Raw genomic sequence first — 2,294 nt, 5'->3', positions numbered from 1 at the left:
GGAATGCCCCTTTGGCCGGCGGGCTCCGCGACCGGGCGCGAAGGCGTCCGCTCGCCCGGCGCCCCCGGCCGGCGGAGGTGGCGGCGCGACTGGGCCTGGACGAGGGGGCCGATCGCCGGGCGGAGTTCCCCCCCCCCCCCCCGGTAGACCAGGGGTTCCGGATGTGGGGGCGGTGCTGGCGTGGTGTCGGGGGAAATTTGGGGATTATTACTCTGTATATTTTGCACATATGTAAACCACACAGGGGGGGGGGGCGGGGTGTGGAGAGGAGAGGGGGACACGACGCGGCCAGCGTTCTGCCCCCTGTTGGTGCCAGTGCCGTCTCCCCCCCCCCTCCCCCCCCGTCCTTCGCCTGGCGGGTGCCGGGCTCCCGGGCCCCGAGCCCGCCGGAGGGGGAGCGGGGGAGGGGGTGCGCATTTCTCCCACCCCGGCCGGCGTTCATGGCGGCTGGCAGATTGCCGCAGGTCATTCCTGACTCCGGCGCCCGAGGCTGTTCCCTTTCGGGGGTCGCCCGGGCGCGGCGCGGGGCGCGGCGGCATTGTGCGCATGCCTGTGGACGGGGGCGCGCCCCGTCCGCGCCGCAGGGCTCGCGCGCAGTCGACAGCACACCGCGGCATGGCCGGCCAGCCGGCAAGTGTCAGCCGGCTCGGGGTGGGCGGGCGAGGGCGGGCGAGGGCGGGCGAGGGCGGGCGGGGGGCGCCTTCCTCGTTCGTGGAACACCGCCCCCCCCCTCCCCCTCGCCCGGGGGCAGCGCAACGCCGGCCGCCCCCATCGTGGGGGGCGTCGTAAATGGCGAGGACATTTTGCCCGGCGCTCGGTCGAGGGAGGGGGGCGCGGCCGGAGCCGCGGAGGCCCAGGTACAAGCATGCGCCCTCTCCCACACGCCCCCGCTTCCTGGCTGCGCGGGCGGTCTTTTGCCAGTGAGGGGGCCCCGGGGCCAGGTGCCCAATCGTCCATGCAACCGCGGCCATGGGCCTCCGGGCCGCCCCTCTCCCCGGTGCTGGTTCCTCGCCCGGCGCGGGAGGCGTCTCCCCCCCCCCCCCCCAGGGCTCGCGCCCCGCGGCCAGCACGTTCGGCCCATTCCTATTACTCATTCCCGCGCGCCGGTGCCGTGCTGCGGAGACTTCGGGGCGCAGGAGGAGGCCCGGCGGGGGCCGAGGGGGGAATGAAGGCCCCCCCTGCCTCGCTCTTTTTTTCTTTCTCCCCGCGCGCCGGAGGCGCACCCCTCCGGGCGCCGGGGGGGGGGGGGGGGGGGGGGGGGGGCGCCGCCCAGAAAGGGGCAGAGTGGGCAGGGGGGACACGGAGGGCGGAGACGACGGCCGGGCCGGCGAGCGTGTGTGCGCGGGGGAAAGAGCTCTCCCCTGGGGCTCGGCATCCATCGTCTCCCGCTCGCGCCGGGGGCTGCCCCCAGAGCAAGCCCGGGGGTGGTGGTGGTGGTGGTGGTGGTGGTGGTGGTGGTGGTGGTGGTGGTGGTGGTGGTGGAAGACACACAGACTGAAGTCACGCCTGCTGCCAGGCGCCCCCCCTGCCCTACCGGGGGGTGCCCACCATACTCTCGCCCATCCCCGTTTCTCAACACGTACCTTTTGCGCCCTTCCCCCTTCCTCCCCCCGCCTCCCTCCTTCCTCCCCCCTCCTCCCTCCTCCCTCCTCTAACACGCGCCCCTCTCTGATCGCACCGGGTCGCCACCGCCGTCGTTTGTGCGCACGCGCACCTCCCCTTCGCGCGCCATAGCCGGGGCAGAGTTTTCTCGTTTTCGGACCTCTTGCATTCTCTCTTCCGCACTTCCCCCCCTTTCGTGCTTTCTCTCTCTATCTCTCTCCCCCTCTCTTGCTCTTTCGCGCACCCCCGGCCGCGCCTGCTCCCCCTCCCTCGAGCTGCCGGGCCAACCGGCGCGACCCCCACCCCCCCCTCTCCCACCTCCCCCCCACCGCACCCGGAGATCATGGCCACGCTCCAGCTCCCCGGCACGAGCCGGCGCTTCGCCGGCCAGAACAAGGTCCACCGCCAGTGGAGTGAGGGCGTCCAGCGGGTGACCTTCACCCGCTGGGTGAACTTCCGCATTTCCGCGGCGCCGGCCGCCACCGCGCCGGCCGCCGACGGGGCGGATGACGATGTCTCCCCCGAGCTGGCCCCCTTTGATGACATTGTCGTCGCGCTGCAGGTCCGCCTCCCCCCCCCCTTTTATCACCAGGGCCAGAGGGCATGGGCGGGCCGGGGTTCACTTCGCTGCCATCGCCGACCGCCAGCCATCCGAGGCATGGTCGGGCCTGTGCTCTAACTCTCTATGTCAC

At 73.2% G+C, this 2,294-nt stretch overlaps 1 protein-coding gene across 1 annotated transcript in view; it reads left to right on the top strand.

Annotated features, from left to right (window-relative positions):
* Window positions 1–2,294, top strand: part of H696_01344 (hypothetical protein) — a gene marked incomplete at both ends in the record, with an annotated part of 19,090 nt that overhangs the window by 1,332 nt on the left and 15,464 nt on the right. Inside the window, one exon of the mRNA XM_009495238.1 lies at window positions 1,943–2,164. Within this exon, the coding sequence (XP_009493513.1) occupies window positions 1,943–2,164 (222 nt within the window). The remainder of the gene's footprint in view (window positions 1–1,942; window positions 2,165–2,294) is intronic.

The sequence above is a fragment of the Fonticula alba genome, assembly GCF_000388065.1.
Source record: "Fonticula alba strain ATCC 38817 unplaced genomic scaffold supercont2.2, whole genome shotgun sequence".
NCBI lineage: Eukaryota > Rotosphaerida > Fonticulaceae > Fonticula > Fonticula alba.
Note: the sequence above shows the minus strand (reverse complement) of the source record. Positions and strands in the feature narration are given on the sequence as shown.